The 21052-nt window shown below is 40.3% G+C and overlaps 2 protein-coding genes across 2 annotated transcripts in view; one reads left to right on the plus strand and one right to left on the minus strand.

The window, feature by feature from the left end:
• Window positions 1–1281: 1281 nt before the first annotated feature.
• Window positions 1282–4326, minus strand: LOC119725425 (angiopoietin-1 receptor-like). Its single transcript, XM_038196831.1, has 4 exons — window positions 4168–4326; window positions 3187–3406; window positions 2264–2374; window positions 1282–1460 (listed from the first exon to the last, which is right to left on the minus strand). The coding sequence occupies exons 1-4, from the start codon at window positions 4324–4326 to the stop codon at window positions 1282–1284; spliced, it is 669 nt and encodes a 222-aa protein (XP_038052759.1).
• An 11965-nt stretch (window positions 4327–16291) lies between these two features.
• The window catches only part of LOC119725426 (angiopoietin-1 receptor-like), a 29611-nt gene continuing 24850 nt past the window's right edge, over window positions 16292–21052 (plus strand). The window contains exon 1 of the mRNA XM_038196832.1: window positions 16292–16320. Within this exon, the coding sequence (XP_038052760.1) occupies window positions 16292–16320 (29 nt within the window). The remainder of the gene's footprint in view (window positions 16321–21052) is intronic.

Consider the following 21052-nt stretch of genomic DNA (forward strand, 5'->3'; position numbering starts at 1 on the left):
AGGAACACATCTCTGTTAAGTCCAAAGTTGGGAAGAAACATACAAGAAATCATATTTAAAAGAGTGCAAAACAATTCTTATCCCATTCTGAAATGATAACACCTTCTTGCAACCACTGAACTTCTCCTTGTTTAAAGGGAAGATACAACATTTGCAAACATCAAAAAACGAAATGATCAAATTATCGCCAAATATCTTGCTGGATTGTTATGGAATGATAGTTCAAAGCATCGTGTAGCATTGTGGTTCCTGGTGTACTGACATTTTCAAGAAAACTTGTATTTTCCAACAATGGTCGGCCGACCAGCGTTGGAGAACACTGGCCTTTTTTTCAAAAGCTGCTCGTACTTTTCATACTCCGCATTTTCTTTGCAATTGATTACACACATGCGAAGGGGTACAAGCCTGCTAGACTGATTCTCTGACCTTACAATTTCCCAAAGTCTATAAATTGTTTCATCTTAAGTGGGGTCAGGGAACCAGACTACAAGAACATGGTTGGTTTTCTTGGATTTTCCAGCATCTCCGAACCAAAACGTGAAGCAAGTCAGTTTAACAATATTTGCTATAACGTACTAAACCTACAAATCCATATATATCTGAAAATGCAGCAAAAACAAACGTTGTATATTTCCTTTAAGCGTAGCCTCTACGTTTTTGCTATTCACACCAAGTAAAAGTGTTTTAGATATTAAGTCGAAGTTAGAACAATCCATGTACTTCAAACTTACCGTAGATGTCTGGACATAGATGTTCTGTTCTCGGGACAGTCCAAAATCAGACACTTTGGCAATTAATGCCTCTCCCAGGAGGATATTTCTGGCAGCTAGATCTCGGTGTATCACCTGTCACGAATGGAGGTAAGTGAATGCTGTCATAGTATTTGGTAAAACAACTTTTGAAAAAAAGGAAGGGGGACCTCATAACTGAGGAAAACACACTCAACAGACAAAGGCATCTTTTCTTGAGACATGTTCGCTAGATGGATAACCAGGAAGTAGGTACAAGTACCACCTCTCGATCCCACTTCCCAACATTACCCCAAAACAATTATGTATGTTACTGCGCTGCGCACAATGACAGTACGTGTGCCTCGATCGCCAATGACACGCTGCACGTTACATAATCCAGTTGCGTGCTTCATACGCAATTGCTTTCATGTCAGACTTTCTCAGATAATCACGCTGTGATTGGTCAGAACACCAGGGGCGTGGCTTAATGTACCCGAATATTTCCAGGCTTAACCCTGGTTTTCCTGCGATCCACAAATTCCTAAAATGATCAATGGGATACACATACCCCTAAATCAGAAAGATGCTTCATTCCCCTGGCAACGTCCAGAGCAAACTTCACTAGTTTTGTTGAAGTCAGAATGTGCGCCGTGTTGGAGTTTACAAGTCCCGTGAGGTAGCTATGAAGGTCACCGTTGGGTAGAAACTCCAAAGCAACATACAGAACATCTTACAGATAAGGAGAAAACATGTCTTGTTCCAAAAACTGATGCTGGTTTTGGGATTTTGAGAAAGATGGGAATACATTTAGACATAATGATTTGGGTCACCATAGGGGTGTATTTATTAGCCACAAGGTGAATGGTGGACAACTTAACGAAATAGTTTCTGTTTGAAACCTTTTGGAACATGTAAGGTGTTGGACATTGATTAAGTCTATCATGCATATTAGGAGTTAGGCCTTACCTAATTGTTCAGGTTTACCTTGTAGTTTGGGCTCTGTACCAGCTTATGGCTGCATAACTATGTTCCCCAATACCTATGTTCCCCAATACCTATGTTCTCCAACCCTAACCCTAACCTGCGCCCTAAGGATTTTGGGGAACATAGGTATTGGGGATCATCAGGTAGACCCCAGCTCATTGTTGGGATCTTGGCACTCTGTGGTGGCAAAACCTGTTGTGGGCTATATGTGACCTGTTTCCGAAACATTGGTATCCAGCATTTTGATAAATAAAATGGCTGGTCCTCTCATAACTTGACATATTTCTAAAAAAACATTCCCTACGCATTTGCAACCCTGGCCGGTATTCGACTGAGCAGCATAGCCATCCGACATTAATGATTGGGGACTAAACATGCCAATTCAGTGACAAAGTAGCAAGGCTTTTTGCATTCGTTCAGAATTTGAGACTTGAGATATTAATCGTTTCCATAACTGAAACCTTAATATATCCAGTCAAATGACTTCAAATATTAACTCTTTGGTTCTGAAACAATTGGGCCGTGGTGCTGATGCACAGTTTGCATACCCTGATGCTGGCAAGCACCTAGCAATGACACAACATTCAGGTGGTAGCCGATGACTGACATGGTGCGGAATTCATCCATAAAGTCCTTCTGGTCCCTGTCTGATGCCTGGCCTGTAGTAAAAGGAAATAGCTTGAATGATAAAGGAATCACAGGTGTTGCAACGTAAAGGGCTTTGGAATGCTTCAGCTCGTGGATCGTAGTTGATATCAGTTGAGCAGTGTCTACCTTTTTACCGCCGCCAAGGAAGTTATGTTTTCATCGGATTTGGTTAGTTTGTTTGTTTGTTGGTTGGTTAGCTTGTCTACTAACAAGATAACCCAAAAGTTATGGACGGATTTGCATCCTTTTTTTGTAGTAGGATTGGTTCTTGGTGCATACAAATGGATTAGATTTTTGGAAGTGATCCGGATCTGGGTCTGGATCCAGGATTTATCTTAACGATTCTTCACCACTTTTGCGAGTATTTTTTTCGGGTATACTGACAATATGGCGGGGAATTGTTTGTCCTTGGCGGAGGTTTCCGCTCTCTGAGTGCTTTCTAGTTATAAAAGTCTCCTGATAACTTGAAGTTGAAATATTGAATATATTTTTTGTATTGCATGTGTGTGGACCGGTGGTATGATTATTTTGTTCCAATTACCCAATAAATATTGATACATATTTGCGAGGTACCTCGAACAAAGTACACCACAAGTTGTCCATGGTAAAGGCGGACTACTTAACTCTTGAACTTGGACTATCGAGCGGTAACCATTTAATGTGATGTTACATACTGTGCCATCTTCTTCGTTTACGAAGTATGTCACTCAGTACATTTTGCAGTCATGCATTCCTCCACATGTGTTCAATTTATTTTTTTGTAAAAAAGTCAATTTCTTTGTTTGTTTTTTTAAATGATTTAATTGTATGTCTTTACTCTTACCTTTGAGCATCTTGATTGCAGATTGGATTTCCTTTCCATCTTTTTTTACAGTTCCTTTCTTGACTTCCCCAAAGTTGCCTCTGCCGAGTACCTGCTCCTCAACAACGAGATTGCTCCACAATATCTCCCATTTGCTAGCCCATTCTGGAAGGCCCGTATCTGCATAGACCATGGAGTCAACGCCCTCTGGTCCCATCCGGACACCAATAACTGTGAGTTCCTGTAAAAAAACAATAGGTCCCACATACAGAAGAATGGTTTGCACGAGAATCAAAAGATGGCTGAGTGCGACCTTCACTACTGCACTCACTGAGCACCATACAAACATGGACGGTGAATCATTCGAGAACAACTAAAGTCCACTGATTCATGCATATTTTTTTTCGCCAGTCATGTACTGATAATGTAGTCTAGTTTATTTAGCTAATTACTCAGAATTCGCATTATGGAGGCAGGAACAAATACGCAGAAGGGCAAATGTGCTGATTAATTTAAATATTGCACGTGGGTCAATCTATAAATTTAGGGTCCCTTTTTCCTTGTCCCTTTCACTATCTCGTCGAAAGTGGTTACATCATCTCTAAGAATGAACCCCCCCAAAAAAAGTAAATCGTTGGAAGTTATAATGACTATCTCACAGTGTTGTGGATAGACCTTTTGACCCAGTTTTGTGGATTGAACTTTGACCCAGTTTTGTGGGTTGACTCGACTCAGTTTTGTGAGTTGACCTTTGACACAGTTTTGTCGGTTGGCAAACGATTGTTTATGGGTCAACATTTTTGACTAAGCGGTTTGGGTCCGTTTAACTCAAACTGAGCCGAGCAAATCTGGATTCAGAATTGGGGTCGTGTCTGAACCAGGCCTTTTTTCAAAGTAATTAGTTGTTGTAAACATGTATTTGAAATTCAATTTGAAATTCAATTTGAAAAATACAAACATTGGGTACTTGGGAGAAAGCGGGACCACAAACTGAAAACTCACTATTTCATCAATAGGTTGAACAGCCTCATCACCAGGATTGTGTCTTCTTTGTTTGACTCTTGTCCACACGACATACACAATGAATGCAGCAACAGTAACACCCAGTAGTGAACCCAACACGCCAGGGGCAACTACATCTGGGTCAGTGGAAACATGCATAATTAATTCCCGTTGAATGAGGTGGTGAAAAGCATGAAGGCAATGGTGTTTGACAAGGAAATAAATGTGTGTTCGGGAGGTATTATAACACTCTGTTTAAGACCCGTGGGATTCCGGATGGGTGATAATTACCCGAGGCGAAGCCGAGGGTAATTGTTACCCATCAAGACTCCCACCGGTCTTAAACAGAGTGTTTAATGCCGACCGACCACATTACCTTTTCGGTAAAAAATCAAAACAAGTCAAAAACTAGACGTTGCCAACCATTTGTTCAACATTTTTACTTCATGTTTTACCAAACATCCCTCTGACTATAATATGGAATGCCCCCCCACAACTCGTTACCTTATAAGGACATTGGCGTGCGCGTCGCGCGTACTGCACGATGTCGCGCAAAACGCAGCTGGGCTGGTGTAGTGTGAATTTCGGACCATGAAATACTGATTCACTGGTAGTATTGCGCATGCATACGTGAGAAATGTGAACGTTCAACCAATGTAACGTTAAAGGTAGAGTCCATCATTTGCAGCCATCCGAAAAGTAACTGGCGTAATTATTGTTGAAAAACTAACTTGGTTAAAAGATAGTAAGGGGACTAAACTCCCTGTGAAATTATTCTTTCTGGGAAGCTGTCATTTTGAAGTAATCAACGAAAGAAGGCATTTCCAACGGTGATTCTTAAGAAGCACCGTAGGAAAATTTAAATTAGTAGTTCGTTTTGTTATTCAGCGCAGCGCGCACAAGTATTCGAACGACGCACACGCGCGCGCGGTTGTTACAATTCGTCGGATCAGTGCGCGACGTCGCGTATAGTTGCAATTCAAAACATGATTCAGCAACTTTTGATTTGAAAATGAGATCTTAGAATGCTGTTTTTCTCGGAATGTACAGCTGAAGCTTAGCTGAAACTTCATCAGGTTAGTTGCTCAGTATCCTTCATTAGATTTTGAACTCTTTTGTTGCTTCAAACGAACAAAATGCACAAATTACAAATGATGGACTCTACCTTTAAAAGACACCGGATTTCATGGGAGTCCAAATTTCATGTGACACTGAAAAAGTGTTTAAGACCAGCTAGCCATGTCTTCATCATCCGTTTAAGACCGGCCACGTGACGGGCTCTCGCCCAATAAGAAAGCGTAAACTGTCTAAGGTATTTATGAATTATTAATAATAATAAGTAAGGTTAGTTAGATTGGTTCAGTGGTCAAAATACCGAATTTCGTGGAAAAAGGATTTGTGGTGACCTCCCCTGCGCGCACTTTGACCTGTCAACATTTCGTTATACTTTGACCTGTCAACATTTCGCGTGTCGCTGGTACCTGTACATACTATGTGTTCCACCATAGACTTTTCGTTGGTTTACAAGCACATGCGAAGGACGGCCTCTGTTTCTTATGTCTTATCGTCGAATTAACGTATTTTAGAAGTGCCAACTCTGCCAGTTTTCATCATCGTCGTTCTTCAACAATTTTTAAGTTTTCCAGTAGTTATTTAGTACTCGTCGTCTTAGTCCGTCCGTCAGTAAAACTTTGTGAACGTTTGTACATGCACGCTTGCGGAATTATCGCCCGTTCTGTCTCGCGGTAGTCGAGGCAACGTCGGCCAGCCGCCGTGCGGGAGAACAGTGCAGGAAACACGCATCGAAACAAGTTGGGGTGAGTTGATACTATTAGCGATCGTGCATGATGCCCCAAAGATTAACTTGGGTTAGGTGACAGTTTAGTTTTGTGCACAAGTCTATGGGAAAGTCGACCTATTGTAGCAAAGCGGGAAAAGTTATTATTATTATTAGGCAAAAAAAAAAAAAATATTCGGTCTCTGGTCAGACCAAAGTTCCGGAATTGACGCGGCCACGCGGCTTTTTTTTTCTTTCTTCAAGCTTGGATTGTACAGACAAGGTGGGTACTATTTTGCTCTTTTGGTGTCCTCATGTACATTGGTGTCCTCCATAATTTGCCGTGGTGCTTTCGATCATTTGCCTTGGTGCAATTTCCCATTCCTTGGTGCTCTTTGGTAAAAACAATTGAGGAGATGCGGAAATAGAGGGCGCTGTTGGAGCTACCGCGGAACATTTTGGAAAAAAAAAGATCGACGCTCATGGTTAAAATTGACGCGCGCGCTGACCAGAGACCAACTTTTTTTTTTTGGCCTTATTATTATTATTATTAATATTATTATTGTTACTAAAAGTGAATCCCAAGTCCTTTTACTGGGCCAGTAACAATTTATACACGGGAGAACAATATGAAGGACTGCCACAGTTCATTTCAGTGGCTTGTGACTTAAGACTTAACTTGTGATGGACTTGTGATGGGCTCGACTACAACACTGCATGAACATGGATCAAATAATATCTTACCTTTATCAACCCCTTGAGGTGTCGGAGTTGAGGAGATCTTGTTCGTTGTTTTTGCAGTGGGTGTATCGTCGGTCGAGGTGACTCGTTCAACAGTTGTTGCTTCTGTGGTGGTTGTTTCGTCGTTTTCGGCAATAGTTGGTGTAGCCCCGCCCCCTTGACCAGTAGTAGATGGCCGGGGAGTTTTTCCTGCAGTGGATGTTTGGCTGATCGTGGCACCTGTTGTCGTCTCACTGTCTTCAACAGTCGTGGAAAGCTGGGTCGTTGCTGCATCGGTGGACGTTTGGTCGTTCGAGGGATCTGTTGCTACCCCGGTAATTTGTTCAGTAGTGGATGGCTCGGAGATTGGCTCTGTAGTGTTTGTTCGGTCTGTCGAGGCGTATGTGGATGCAATTACTTTGTCAGTAGTAGGTAGCTTGTTCGTAGCTTCCCTAGTGGTCGTTTGGTTGGTCGTATTGACAAGTGGAAAATCACCTGTTGTGAAATTCGTTTTGGATTAGTGTAAATTAACATTTTTGAAATGTGTATTTCAGTTACATATGTGTTGAAAGGGACACACTTGACTCGAGGACATAACTCATTAATGTAATATTATCTTAGGCGCCTGTCACACTTGTCACGATGTAGCCTCCAGATCACGATAGAACAGTGCTCAGACACAGGATTCGACGACAGCGTGAAACTAGAAACGACATTTGAACTTTATCGGAACGACTTCTTCAGCGTCGTTTCGGCATCCTACAGGTCGTGCATGGTCGGCGGCAAAGCGCCGTAGGCGCTAAGGCTGACCGATTTCGACCCGGCACACAATGATGAAGGGCATATTAGCATATTCATTAGCGTCACTCGGCGTGACATGGCGTGGGTCCCAGGTATCGACCGATGTAAGTCGGCAAAAAGGGTGATATTTGTTAATTAACAACTCGTGAAAGGGGCTTTTATGCAATTTAGTTTACTGCACACTTTAATGGATAGGAACCTCATTAATATTCGTGAGGCTTGAAAAGATTAATAGATATTGCGGATGCCAGTATTACAATTTTCAAAATTGCACGAAGCCAGGCCTTTTTTCCAATTTCAACGAAAAGTAATGAACATATCACAACGATTTTGAGCACATACTTGGATCATTATAGGGGAAATAAATCCAGAAAGTTGCATGTATACACGGTCTTTCATACGGGAGAAATTAATTTTCAAAGATTTCACCTGCCAACGTGAACGTTGAACATGTCTGTGTTCATGTAGTTTTATTCAAAATAAAGTGTTACGTAACCTTTACAAATCGCCCTTTGCAACCTTATGGCTGAGTTAGCCAAGCGTGTACAAGTACATACCCAACAGCATATGGGCGGCCATTAGGGCAAAAAAGACAAAAACAAAAATAAAACAAAACCACAAAATTAAACGAAAACACACAGAAATAAACGAACAACACAGAAATAAACGAATATAACTCAGAAATAAACGAACAACTAAGAAATAAACGAACAATTCAGAAATAAACAAACAATTCAGAAATAAACAAATATAACTCAGAAATAAACGAACAACTCAGAAATAAACGAACAACTCAAAACTAAACGAACAACTTAAAAATAAACGTACAACTCAGAAATAAACGAACAACTTAAAAATAAACGTACAACTCAGAAATAAACGAACAACTCAGAAATAAACGAACAACTCAAAAATAAACCATCAACTCAGAAGTAAACAATCAACTCAGAAATAAACGATCAACTCAGAAATAAACGATCAACTTAGAAATATATACGAACTCAGAAATAAACGAACAACTCAGAAATAAACGAAGAACTCAGAAATAAACGAACAACATCCCCAGGGTGTCGAGCAGCAGTATGCGCCCACTATATACCATACATTATAGAAGTGCAGACGACATAATTGTTTACCGCGGCATCCAAGATGGCGGACACCTTGCATCGCTTCACGCGACACGGACACATGACGGATGTAGTGGGTTTTCGTCGACGACCTCCGACGCCAAAAAGAAGTCTATGCGAAAGGTAAGCCTGGTTACAGTTAGATTTTTATGATAGAAAACGTCGACTTTAATTGTTTAACGTTTACAATGGCATATCCTGCTGTCATGTCTGTACGTAATGTCATGTGTACGGCCGGGTTTGGCCACTGTCATGACTGTGCTGGCGCGCCGGTGCGGTGGGCAGACCACGGACCATTAATCAGACCATGGAGGAATGTGTTGTTATTCCTCCATGATCAGACCATGGAGGAAGGCCATCGAGCTATATCCGAGGTGGAAAGATTCCCATATCTGGCCATCACTATTTTTCCCCTTCAGTGACCTATCATGCATCAGAAAGTGATAATATGTCCAAACAAGTAAAATTTAGCTGGGGAAAATATTGAAATATTTAGGAAACACTTGGAATAGAAATGTAGACCAGTCTCATACGGTTTGTGCACAGGGATGGCCAGGTTCCCATCACTAATTGTTCCCTGCAGTGTTAACAGCCATATTGAAGTATTTACCGAGAAAAAAAATGAGAGAGGGGAGGCAAGGGGGAGGGCGCTGCCCCCCCCCCCCCCCCAAAAAGGGAAGAACAATCAAGAAAAAAGAAATTTAAGAAAAAGAAGTGCGATCTCATATTTGTGTAAATTTAATGGGTTGGGGGGGGGGCAAAATGTTCCTGATAAATCGAGAATATGTTGAGAAATACAGGATTTTGGGGGGAAAAAAATATGTTTTACCCCCCATTAGAAAAAATCCTGGCGACGCCTTTGTTTGTGCATAGGGTCACCATGGTCACTGTCATGGTGATTTCTAGGTATACATGTACAACTATTTCCGGATAGCTTTATGATAGGTGATTGCACTGTATTTTACTCTACACTGCCATCATCAGTCCTTTGATTACAACTTGATTAACATTTACATTTGTATGTAGGCCTGGTCTAAATAGTTTTTGATGAGATTTTGGCAACTTTTCATGCTAAACCGTTTCATATATTTTGTCATTTGTCCCAACAGAGTGCAGGATATTATGAACGGTGTTCAAGCTGGCTACATCAATGATCCAGATGGAAAAACAACAGAAACTCAACTGAAAGAAAGCAACTTTAGTCTTGTCTGATAAGTGCTGCATGCGTTCCACAGCCCATGCCAAGTATGGACTGAAATTCTGGCTGAACTACCAGATCTTAGCTCCATGATACAAGTATGTAGACAGCAGCTGGCTACTAGTAGCTGCGGCTCCCCGAATACCTTGTAAAATGGCAAATGCACTATTAAAGTTAAAGAGATTTTTTTATTATAAGACCCCCGAAAATCCACAAATACATGTATGAGAGAAAGTTCACTCGCAACCACTGATGAGCATCTATGCAGAGGATTCAATTTATAGTTTGGCACTTGCTGCCACCCCTGTCCAGGCTGCCATTCAAGGTGAAGAGTCTGTCAAGGTTGAGAGAGGGGACACTAAAGGAAGTGATTCTAGCCAAAAAGGACTGCAACTTTCCTCTGCAACTGAAGGAATCAAAACCCATGATGAAGGAGAAATCATGCATAGTTTTACCAGGTGCAGATGCAGATGGCAGTTGTAGGTGTGCCTTGTTGTGACCTTCGAATTTTCACCAATACCACAGCGATGTGCTCATAGTACAAAAATGTACATGTTTCATTCATTGAGGCATTTTTGAAACCATTGAGGATTCTCCAATTTCATAAAGGTCAATGATTTACCATATAGCCCAGGGTTTGGGGATAAAAAGTTAATGTTGCACTTTTTATCAAGACACCTTGCACAAATTTTATTTGGCAAAACTAGTTAATTGGTCTTGCCATAAATGTGATTGCTCTAGTTCAAAGAGTAAAAGTGCATGTACATGTACATGTTATTAAAATTATATTTTAGACATTAAAATGTTTGTCAACAAATTGCAGACTTTTTAGTCATCTTTAAAAATCTATACTTTTCTATGAATAGTTAGTGCAATTTTAGGTGAAATATATATGCACCTAGGACAGTTCAAATACATGTTTCTACTAAGCAATTAGTTTTTCTACTGAGCTAAATGTGTCATTAAGAATAGGAGCTACTGAACATGTATCTGTACAAGGATTGGATGTATTTCAACAAGTTTGGTTTTGGAAACCAACTTCAGAGACTGAATGTTAACTGTTAATTATACGACAGTCCACAGTTTGGGAAGAATTCCACATACGGACGTCACTTGAGACCCTGTATACAACTTTGAGGGTGGTCTGAACATTTCTGTTTTCTCACTAAATTCTTCAATGTTTTCCCTGCTATATTTGACTTTGTACGACATGTTATCGCTTTCTGATGGCTGGTAGGTCATTGCAAGGAAACATTATTGACGTCCGTATATCGAGTTCTTTCCCACATGTTCTTGTTATGTTTAGCAAAAGGATTTTTTAAACAGCATTTTAAGGTTTCCTTTCAATCTTGAGCTTTAATTTATTGCATTGTACTAGACTGGGGCAAGCATTATTTGTGTGTAACTGCCTGAAAAAAGTACAATTCACATTTCACAAATTAATTATTAAACTGTTGCTTTAATATCTCATAAAAAAAACAACACATTGTAATGTTAAATTAGCAGTTATATTAATATCACTTGTGTTGTAAAACATTTTTTTGAGAAGCACACAATGTATACAATTGTGCTTTTCAAAATATCATGTATGTACATGTACACAAGTTAACCATGCTCAACCTGTAACAGCATTTCATGAGATTGCACAAATATTTGAACAAAATGAAATAAAGGTGCACCATTCTAAATTTTGTGCAAACTATGTGGCATATGTGAACCTTGGTCACTGTTTTTCTAGTGTTCTGATGGTCCCCATGAATATCCTGATATCTGTTTGACAAAGGTGGGGGACAGGGGTGGGGTGGGGGTTGGGCTGGAGGCACTGGAGGATGGGACATTTTGGTGAATTGGATGGGGGATGGGGGAGTGTGAAGTTTAAAATTGTGATTGGCCCCTAACAACTCTCTGTAAAATTTACTTGAATCAGCCAAAGATTAAAGACAACAATGCTGTGCTGCAGATCCAGAAACTTTACTGTGTAATACAACTTCTCCTGATACAGTTTTGTAGTGGTACATGATGTCAGGCACAGACTGACTTCAATAAAATAGAAAATAAAATGTATGTGTTTGTTACAAGAAATTACCTAGTGTTTGTGTAACCTTATTCTAACAGAATTAGGTCATTACATATCACTTACATGTTCTAAACACACGCTCACACATGTCCAAAGCAATGTTTATGTAAATACACATGTAGGCCCCTACAATGTACATGGAGTGAGTGTATCAACTATGACCTAAATCCAGTGTCAGTCCAACAATTTGCATTTATACTAGCTACTCCACATTTAAAGAATACTGATGTCTAAATGCAAGAAGGGTTTATGTACACCCTGTATAAATCTCGACCTGCAGTATGTGCTTTTAACAGGTTCCACAATACTGTGACTATGCAACCAACAAATGCGTTGAAAATACAACTTTTAGGCTTATAAAACGGTACTAAATATCACACTAATCACTAAATAATTTATAGAAATTGTTGAACAGTAAAGGCAAAAAGAAGAAATCTGAGTTTGGCCGCTACATTACATGTATCTAGCACTGTATGTATCTATTTAAATTTAATAATTTTTACAAATATCTGCAGAATAAAATGTAGCACCTCTTTTAGTTTCTGTGTGCAGAAGTTGTACAGTTACAATTTACATGTACATGTAGAACTGCAAATGTGACATGGATTTGACTTGGAGTGACAACAAAGACTAAAGTAGGGCCTACATGTACATGAACATATGTAGGCTACACAGACAAAAAAGTAGGCCTACTTCATTTAGTGAGGGCAAAATATTGTAGCATAGCAGCGTACTTTGAACGCTTCCTGTAGGTTATAGGTATCTTCTTTCCAAGAAAATGTCACTGTTTTCCCATTTACCGTTGAACAGTCGCACATGCTACTGCAACAGACTTAACCAGCTGATGAGGCTGCATTTGGTCTGCTCCAGTCCCATGTGAAAATGAGGCATATTAAAGTTGTAGTTTCCGCTTCATGGTAGCTTCTCGGCAGGATCTTGTTTCATCACAAGCTTCCCTTCCATGTTACTAGAATCGTCCTGAAACCAACATTTGAGAGTTACAAATTAATCATCATGCTGACATCCTGTTCTGATTACTACCATTACCCTTGTACCCTGTGCAACCAGTGGAACCAAAGAGAACTGATATGAACTGCTGATTTTGTTTAAGTAAATCCAATTCATTTTTTCTTCATTTTCTCTGCTTCTGTGGGTCACCAAAATAATGCAATATGCACACAGTAGTTCACAGTTTATTTGGGGTTCACTGAGTATTTCTGGCTAAACAGTTAACTAACCATGTCAATGGCTTTAGTATTTGAGAAGCGGTTCGACTGGTGGCAGCGCAATCGACAGATAGCATCACGATCACCCGATCGCGCTCAACATTAATACTAGAACTAGCGGGCTAGGGGCCTTTTGCGTTTGTAAAAACTGTTGTGTAAAGATACTAAAAAAATTCAACTCGAACTGAAAAATAATGGGTAAAAAGTCTCTTTTATTAGAATTATGAATACAATTTTAGAGTCGCGGAAGTCGTTTGATCTTTAAAGCGGCAAAATGCTCAAAAAATAAACAAGACATATGGACCATGCCCGTCCGGGGAAAGAATTACATAGTCTACCTCCATGTCTAGATGGACGTTACTTCACACCCTGTGTACAAACCAGTATGATGAGACTGGTCTGAAAAATTATGTGTTTTCTGACTAAATATTTCAATATTTTCCCTGCTAAATATCACTTTTTAGGACATGTTACCGCTTTCTGGTGGCTACTACTAGTACTATTACTAAGTCATTGCAGGGAAAAACTAGTGGCGTACGTATATGTAATTCTTTCCAGTCTGACCACCGTGGTCATGGCGCACCGCGCCATCCCAGCCCAGTACATGTGGCCAAACCCGGCCGGTATTGGCATACCGTTGGTACACATGACGTACAGACTAGACATGACGGAATGCCATGGTAAACGTTTACAAAGTCAACGTTTTTCATCATAAAAATTAAACTGCATCCCAGGCTTACCTTTCGCATAGACTTTTTTCTGGCTTCGGAGGTCGTCGACGAAAAATCACCACATTTTTACCCTCCGTTTTTCTACGGTGTTCATCGCGTGAAGCGATGCAAGGTGTCCGCCATTTTGGATTCCGCGGTCAACATTATGTTGTACTGTACTGCATTGGTACACATGGTGGGCGCATACTGCTGCTCGACACCCTGGGGATGTTGTTCGTTTATTTCTGAGTTCTTCATTTATTTCTGAGTTGTTCGTTTATTTCTGAGTTCGTATATATTTCTGAGTTGATCGTTTATTTCTGAGTTGATCGTTTAATTCTGAGTTGATCGTTTAATTCTGAGTTGATGGTTTATTTTTGAGTTGTTCGTTTATTTCTGAGTTGTACGTTTATTTTTAAGTTGTTCGTTTATTTCTGAGTTGTACGTTTATTTTTGAGTTGTTCGTTTATTTCTGAGTTGTTCGTTCATTTCTGAGTTGTACGTTTATTTTTGAGTTGTTCGTTTAGTTTTGAGTTGTTCGTTTAGTTTTGAGTTGTTCGTTTATTTCTGAGTTATATTTGTTTATTTCTGAATTGTTTGTTTATTTCTGAATTGTTCGTTTATTTCTTAGTTGTTCGTTTATTTCTGAGTTATATTCGTTTATTTCTGACTTGTTCGTTTATTTCTGTGTGTTTTCGTTTAATTTTGTGGTTTTGTTTTATTTTTGTTTTTGTCTTTTTTGCCCTAATGGCCGCCCATAACAGCACAGACAATTTCAAAGCAGTGCTTGCCAAAATTACGTATTTAGTCTCAGAACGTGCCGCGACCTAATAGTTCAGGGGTAGTTCTTGTAGGAATAACCCACGAATAAGGACCAGTGTCCGAAAGATTAGGATTGGTAAGCAGTGCTTTGAAATTGTGTAATGCTGCGCTGTTTGTGTGTGCGTGTGGGAAGGCATTACATTCACTGTGTGGACTTCCGAACAAAAGAGGTCCACATAAACCAGGTTGAGGCCCGAACGTGCAATTTGTGTAAAAGTAGTCGTTGGGGACAGCAATTAAAACTTAATAAATCATGATGTAATAAAACAGGACTCCCTATGCAGCGTAGTATAGACGAGTCCTGTTTTTTACGTCACGATTTTTCTGATTTTACGAAGAACCCGACGACTGTTGATTTCAATTATGCGCCCGCTGACCAACAAATAACTCGATGAATTTCAGGTTTATAAACAAATAAACGCACATTACAAAAGAATTGGCGTTTGTCATTATGATATGTATGGGTCTACTCTTCAATATATAAAAAATTAAAAACACAAAACTATTTCAGCATTGTTATTCTTTATGTTGGCCTGTGGGGTAGTGTGGCTAAGTGGTTAGGGTTTTTGTGACTCCTGATCAGAGCGTCAGAGGTTCGAATCCACTACTGGTCATATGTGTGTCCTTGGACCAGCCACTTCATCCCTACTTGCCCCTCTCCACCCAGGAGTATAAATGGGTACCGGCATTAACTGGCGAGTAACTTGCGGTAGACTGGCATCCCATCGGGGGCGGGGGGGGGGGGGAGTGGTGGTGCTGGGAGTAGAACTATTCTCAGTCGTTTCATGCCTATGAAACCGGAGATGAACCCCGGCCCAATGAGCCATATTGGCTCGTGACAGACTTTACTTATACGACTTTGCCCCTTGCAGCATGCATCGTGTAATTATCACACACTTCCGAGAAGTTTTAATAAATGTCTCACATTTCCGCATTTGGAATTACGTACACACTGCATAAACTGTGGTGTATATTTAACACTCCTGACATCTGGTTGAATGGTATCTGGCTGAGAGGCTTCACACCGATGGTCCTAATAAAGTGCTCAAATTTGTATCCTTGTGGAGACTCGCACACAATAGGGAACACAACATTGTAAAGGTCTCCACAAGGCAATTTCTATAGATGAATAGGTCTCCACAAGGTTTTCACGAAATAGATATATGGATTTTACTCAAACACAAGGAATTTCCAAGGTAGGTTGATTTGTCGCAAATGGAAGAGTTTTAGAAAAGGGATATTAAGTCCAAATTTCAGCCAAGGAAATTAATTCTGGTTAAAATAAGAGCATTTTGAAACTTCACTTTCAAAATTGAAAACTTTACTACACGAGAACAAAGAAATGTCTCCACAAGGATACACATTTGAGAGGGTGTTATGCCACAGGTGTTAAGTCGGCCAACACCGCAATTTTTGCTGCGCACTTAGTTTTAGATATTCGTACTGATTGTATCCTTGCTTGCCTTACCTTGAGCTCTCAGCAATTCACAGCATGGGACAAGTAAGCACATGTAAAACACCCAATTCATTCTGAAGAGTAGTAGGTGTTGATTGCTCCTAACGAATTGCAGATATCCGTTTAGGCCCACTTGGAAGAAAAAGAAAACAGTCTCCTCAGCACTTAGATTGATACATGAGCAGGAAATATATTCGCGAAATATCCAAAATGGAGTTGCGTCAGTACAGCAAACCTTGGTACATGTAGGCCTTCACAGGTTTCTGCTTGACTTAGCACGATATGAGGAACACAATTTCACTTAACACCATGACTATGGGTATGAGTCATTTCTGTATTCCCATGAACTTAACATGACAAAGAACGGCCCAGGTGTACATATATAAGATAAGAATAGGCCATTGTGTGCACTTTCTATGCATGTATTCGGTAATGGCCTCTCCTGAATTTCCTGCATTTCACAACTTTTTTATGCGATTAAACCTTGTGTTGTGAGAACGAAAAATTCCTTGGCCAGAGCATAATCAGCAGTTTACTAGATGAACCTAATGGATTCGCTGATGATTTAAATACCTATAATGGTTCCTAATTAGCACTATAGCCAGTAACATTACCCCTGCCTACTGATATGGGTAGGATAACACCGCGCTAGGCCAAAAAAGTGGCTTTTTGTTTTTTACATGTCGGCTGATGACTGCAAATGGTGCCCGACGAAACTTATTGCAAATATATGGGAGTCCAGAGAGTTTATTCTCGACCATAACCCCATCTAAAAACACGTTAAAATTGTGCAGCAGCAGGATTCCAGTCGAACCAGTGAGTTTGGTGGTTTTGAGACATCATCTTTCATTGAAATAAAACCTTTTTCATTTTGCCGACGCGCATGGCTACAGCGATCGACGCGCGTGCATACCAGAAACCGGAGACCTATTTTGTTTGGCCTTATGGATGGCAGTATTCAATATGCAATCCTATAAGGAATTTGCTGATTAATTCAATACCTACATTGGTTCCTAATAAGCGTTATAGCCAGTAAAATTACCCCAATCCACTAAGCTGTTGAATGTTTAGTGTCCATTGGTGCTGGAAAAACACGACAAAACACTGTTTATTCCTGTTCGCCGAAACTGTCGAGCCCATTGGTCACAGTGTATATGTAAACACCAGAAATAGTGAAATTATGACAAAAGGGTTATAATTAGGGCACAAACAATACGTCCACAATTGATCGAACGTCCACGAAGGAAAATCGTGTACAAAACCAGTGAGAGCTGTTGCTAACACGTTTGAGTACAAACGAAGGAATGAGGATTAGGGACAATGAGGGACAACGATTGCCGGTGTGTACACAGCTGGGTGAGTGCCCGAGTGTTTGACTGGAATTCAAGTCGGTATATTTGGCGGGTGTAGCGGTAGCACTTCAGGGGGTAGTGTAGGTCTTCGGCTCCTCATCAAATCAGTAGTGCTACTGCTGGAGGTTCGCATGAGTTGCGCATATTGGGTCAGAAGTCGCAAGTTACGAATCGACAAGGGTTTCGACAGAAGCCTCAGGTTCACGAAACTTGTATTGTCACAATTGCATGGCTCCTTGAAAACTGTGAATAAACAAAATGTAATGAAAATTATGACAGAAGTTGACACCGATTACGTGTATAAGTGTAATACACATATCAGAAAGTCTCACTGAGTGTGAGCAAAAATAAAGTAATCATCTGGTCATGGTAAGAATTACTAAGAATTCAGTCGCAAAATAATCATATAATCTCATCAAATGCAAGGAAAATACTTCTTGCCTAAGACAAAATAAGGTATAATAAATTTACCTCCTTGCATCATTTACTATTTCTTATTAGTCGGAATTATTAGCAAATATAAGGATCAAAATGGCTCAATTAGTTTCGAAAGGTCGGCTACCATGAGGTTGTACATCTGCGCTATTCGTTTGTTTGTTACTAAGCAGTGTTCTCCACTGTACTTCAACTGAGGACGCTATACAAACAACGGCTTAGTTTGTCCGCTGTGTACCGTTTACTGGCGTGGACAGATAATGCATACCGCCCATTCGCTCGTACCCTCAGACAGGGCGCTGGGAAGGGCTGATCTCTTGCACAAATTGGAAGGGAGCATTGACGTGCAAAGCAATGTCGGAAGCTTACTGCAGCTCAAATGCTCGTACAATTTGTGCGCACGTGTCATGCGCATAAGGAAATAATAGCATTTCTGTGATCCAGCAAGTTCTTTCCAATGAGTATTCGAAGACATTACGTCATGCATCCCGATGGTTTGTGCATCCTCGGCCCCATTCATGCGTGTAGGTCGATACGAATTCCCTAATGCCGGCTCTCTCTTGAGAAAGTTATACATACATTATACCTTGCGAACCCGAGCTGCGTACGCATGAAGTCAACATAATATGGATCGCGGCCGTTTAATGAACAGGATGTAGTATTTGAGATAATGTTGTTTTCAGCGATGGTTATAGGTCGTAACAATCGTTAGTACTGGCATACAGTTCCTCTTTTCTTGGGAATGACAGCATAGTGGCATACTTTGCTCAACGATTTTACATGATGTTTCAACAATCATTTACTTCAATTAAGTGTGTTATTTTATAGTCTTTTGGCAGTTTTGTGTTTGGGTATTCGAATTATCCTATTTTGCCTTTAGTTCACACCCATTTGTCCTATACTATGAAGAAGAAAGGCTGCTCTAACATTTTATATTCTTTGCGGACTCACAGGCTTTAGGATTTGCACACGTCCGCAGTAGGTTTCCCCATCTCTGGAAAACAGGCTTAGAGGTATTTTGGGGGTAGGTTTATGTGTCGCAAACTGAAGTTGAACACTCAAGGAAATCATTATTAAAAAAATAGTTGAATGAGTATTCACAGTGTAAATAAAATGAGATTTTCTCCTGTTTTTCTTAATTGCATGAATACAAAGTATGTCCACGGTAGGTATGAATATACGTACGTGTCGGTGGACCGTCACTGCGTTATGGGGAATTTTCATCGTTAGGGTAAGTAAGACTGAGTTATGGGGACCTTCCGTGTTCCCCATAGCTGTCCATATAGTACCATGGGACAACACGTGTGTAGTCCCCACTGTTACGGAACAAGAATGGATGTACGTGTTCTACATAACTCCCGACGAACGACACACAAAGGGAGAACGACAGATCATTTCAGGCCTCTCGAGTTGGGTCTTTTGTTGAAAACGGTCTTCCGTAGTTAATTTGTGTAGTTAGTCTAGATGGGAGAGTGTTATATTACATGGACAAAGGGAAACACAAAGCATTGTCCTCGAAAGTATACAGTAACACAAGAGCGTGTGTATTTGTGAGTTTTGTTTCTGCCCTCGGTAGGGGAAATTGAACAATAGAGTTCCCGAAGGTCCACAATTGACGATCGTGTACAAAACATATGGGAGGACATTCTGAAAATTTGAAGTACAAACAAAAGAAGGACACTGAATAGGGGGGGTCCACGATTGACGGTGTTTACACAGTACCTTGTGTGTGTTAATGTCCACGAGTTTTTCACTAGTTGTTCGACCGCAAAGCGGCGGGGGAAGCCTCGTATCCTATACAGCATATTTCCTCTCAAACCAACTCAAGAGTGGAACAGGAAACAGCTTAGAATAATGTCAGTCCTTCAGTTGTTTAACTTTTTTTCGAATGCTAACAATTTGTCCGTAGTTAGCGATTCTGTTCCCTCTAAACTCGAGATGTTCAGTGATACTCGAGTCTTCGAAGCTGCTGATCCCAGAATATATCGTTATAAGCATGGCATTCAACTATTCTCCGAAACATATAGATTTTTATATCAGCACGAACGATGATTAAGACCTAACTACCGCGGAAAACAAAATATTTTCTCAAAAACTCCACCTGTTCCACGGCCCGCGAGCCAGTTTTGAATTCATGCGTACGCTCGGGCACGCTAGGTAATAATAAAGAGCATTTATAATGCGCCAAATCCATCTTGATTAGATGCTCAAGGCGCAGAGAAACAAACAAATAAACATGAACAGCAAAAACAGCAGGGAACAAAAGTACGCACAAATGAAAATACATGAATATGAAACAGTACACATGAGAGTGAAATCAAACTGGATGATTAATGAAATGCTGCTTGGAATAGGTGGGTCTTCAGAGCACATTTAAACTCATGGGAAGTAGCACTATCACGAATATTTTGAGGAAGTTTGTTCCATAACATAGGTCCAGCATGAGAAAATGAACGGTCCCCCCAAGATTTAATAGTTTTAGGCACAACAAGCAGGGACGAATTTGCAGACCTTAGGCACCTAGCAGGAATGTAAGAAATGAGCAAATCAGAATTATGTAGGTATTACTTTCCCCACATAAAGCCGGCACGCACCCACTTGCCGCTCCCCTGTGACCTTTGAGTTCTATGCACGACAGATTCCGCGAGTTGCACTTCGACGGTCTAAAACGAACATTTAAAAAAATGTTTTTCCCCCCAAGACCAACAGACACAAAACAAATGAACAGCTCAATTGAACGATGACTGCTATTAATAATATCGGCTTTGCCCTTCAAATGCAGTCAGTGAAGTGCATATCAATAGACAGGGGTGATTTAACTGGCTATAAAGCTAATACAGAACCAATTAGGTATTGAAACAATCAGTAAATATCTTAGGATTGGAAATTGAATCCTGCCCTCCAGAAGGTTCATTTAGTAAACTGCAGGTCTTGCTCTGACCAAGGAATTTTTTGTTCTCACAACACAAGGTTTAATCGCATGAACAAGTCGTGACATTGTACATGAAATTCAGGAGAGGCCATGAATACCGAATACCTGCATAGAACGTGCACACTATAAGCCCCATATTCAACCCCTGTGCATTTCTTTGTCATTTAAAGTTAATTCACGGGGATACTGCAATGGCTCACACCAATAGTCATGGGTTTAAGTACAAGTTTGTTCCTTATTTCTTGTTCAGTC

Source organism: Patiria miniata, unplaced genomic scaffold, assembly GCF_015706575.1.
Source record: "Patiria miniata isolate m_02_andy unplaced genomic scaffold, ASM1570657v1 HiC_scaffold_19, whole genome shotgun sequence".
Lineage (NCBI taxonomy): Eukaryota > Metazoa > Echinodermata > Asteroidea > Valvatida > Asterinidae > Patiria > Patiria miniata.